The sequence below is a fragment of the Buceros rhinoceros genome, unplaced genomic scaffold (assembly GCF_000710305.1).
Source record: "Buceros rhinoceros silvestris isolate BGI_N320 unplaced genomic scaffold, ASM71030v1 scaffold32679, whole genome shotgun sequence".
In the NCBI taxonomy this organism is placed as follows: Eukaryota; Metazoa; Chordata; class Aves; order Bucerotiformes; family Bucerotidae; genus Buceros; species Buceros rhinoceros.
In genome coordinates this window covers 499-999 of record NW_010433774.1, presented here as the reverse complement: position 1 = coordinate 999, position 501 = coordinate 499, and the positions used below count along the sequence as shown (strand labels likewise).

At 65.9% G+C, this 501-nt stretch overlaps 1 protein-coding gene across 1 annotated transcript in view; it reads right to left on the bottom strand.

The window, feature by feature from the left end:
* Positions 1-18: 18 nt before the first annotated feature.
* The window catches only part of LOC104500565 (solute carrier family 2, facilitated glucose transporter member 1-like), a gene marked incomplete at its 5' end in the record, with an annotated part of 843 nt that continues 360 nt past the window's right edge, over positions 19-501 (bottom strand). The window contains one exon of the mRNA XM_010144228.1: positions 19-216. Coding sequence (XP_010142530.1) covers positions 19-216 — 198 coding nt within the window. The remainder of the gene's footprint in view (positions 217-501) is intronic.

Below are 501 nucleotides of genomic sequence, written 5' to 3'. Positions count from 1 at the left end.
GGACCTGCCGCGGGCGGGTCACACCGGCGAGTCGGCGCCCAAGCTGTGGAACTCGTCCGGGGTTTTGTCGCTCTGGCCCGCGCCCCCCTGCCGGAAGCCCGAGGCGATTTCGTCGAAGGTCCGGCCCTTGGTCTCGGGCACCTTGAAGTAGGTGAAGATGAAGAAGAGGACGAGCAGCACCGTGAAGATGATGAAGACGTAGGAACCGCAGAGTTGCTGGGGAGGAGGAAAGAGGAGGAAGCGGGGTGAGCGCCGGGGGTGCTACACCACCGGTGCCAGGCTGGAGCGCTGGACCACGGCTTGAGGACCGTCTAGTGGCCACCACAGCGCACGACCCGGGTCCTCCTTCCCTCCCGCAGAACGTCTCCGGTTGGAAGGGACCCATAAGGATCATCCGCATCATCTCGATCCCGGCCCCACTCCCTCGGAGCCTTCACCCAACCAGACCGTCCCAGCCCGGGTTTCAGGAGAAGTCACACAACCCCCCGCCGGCACGTCCCC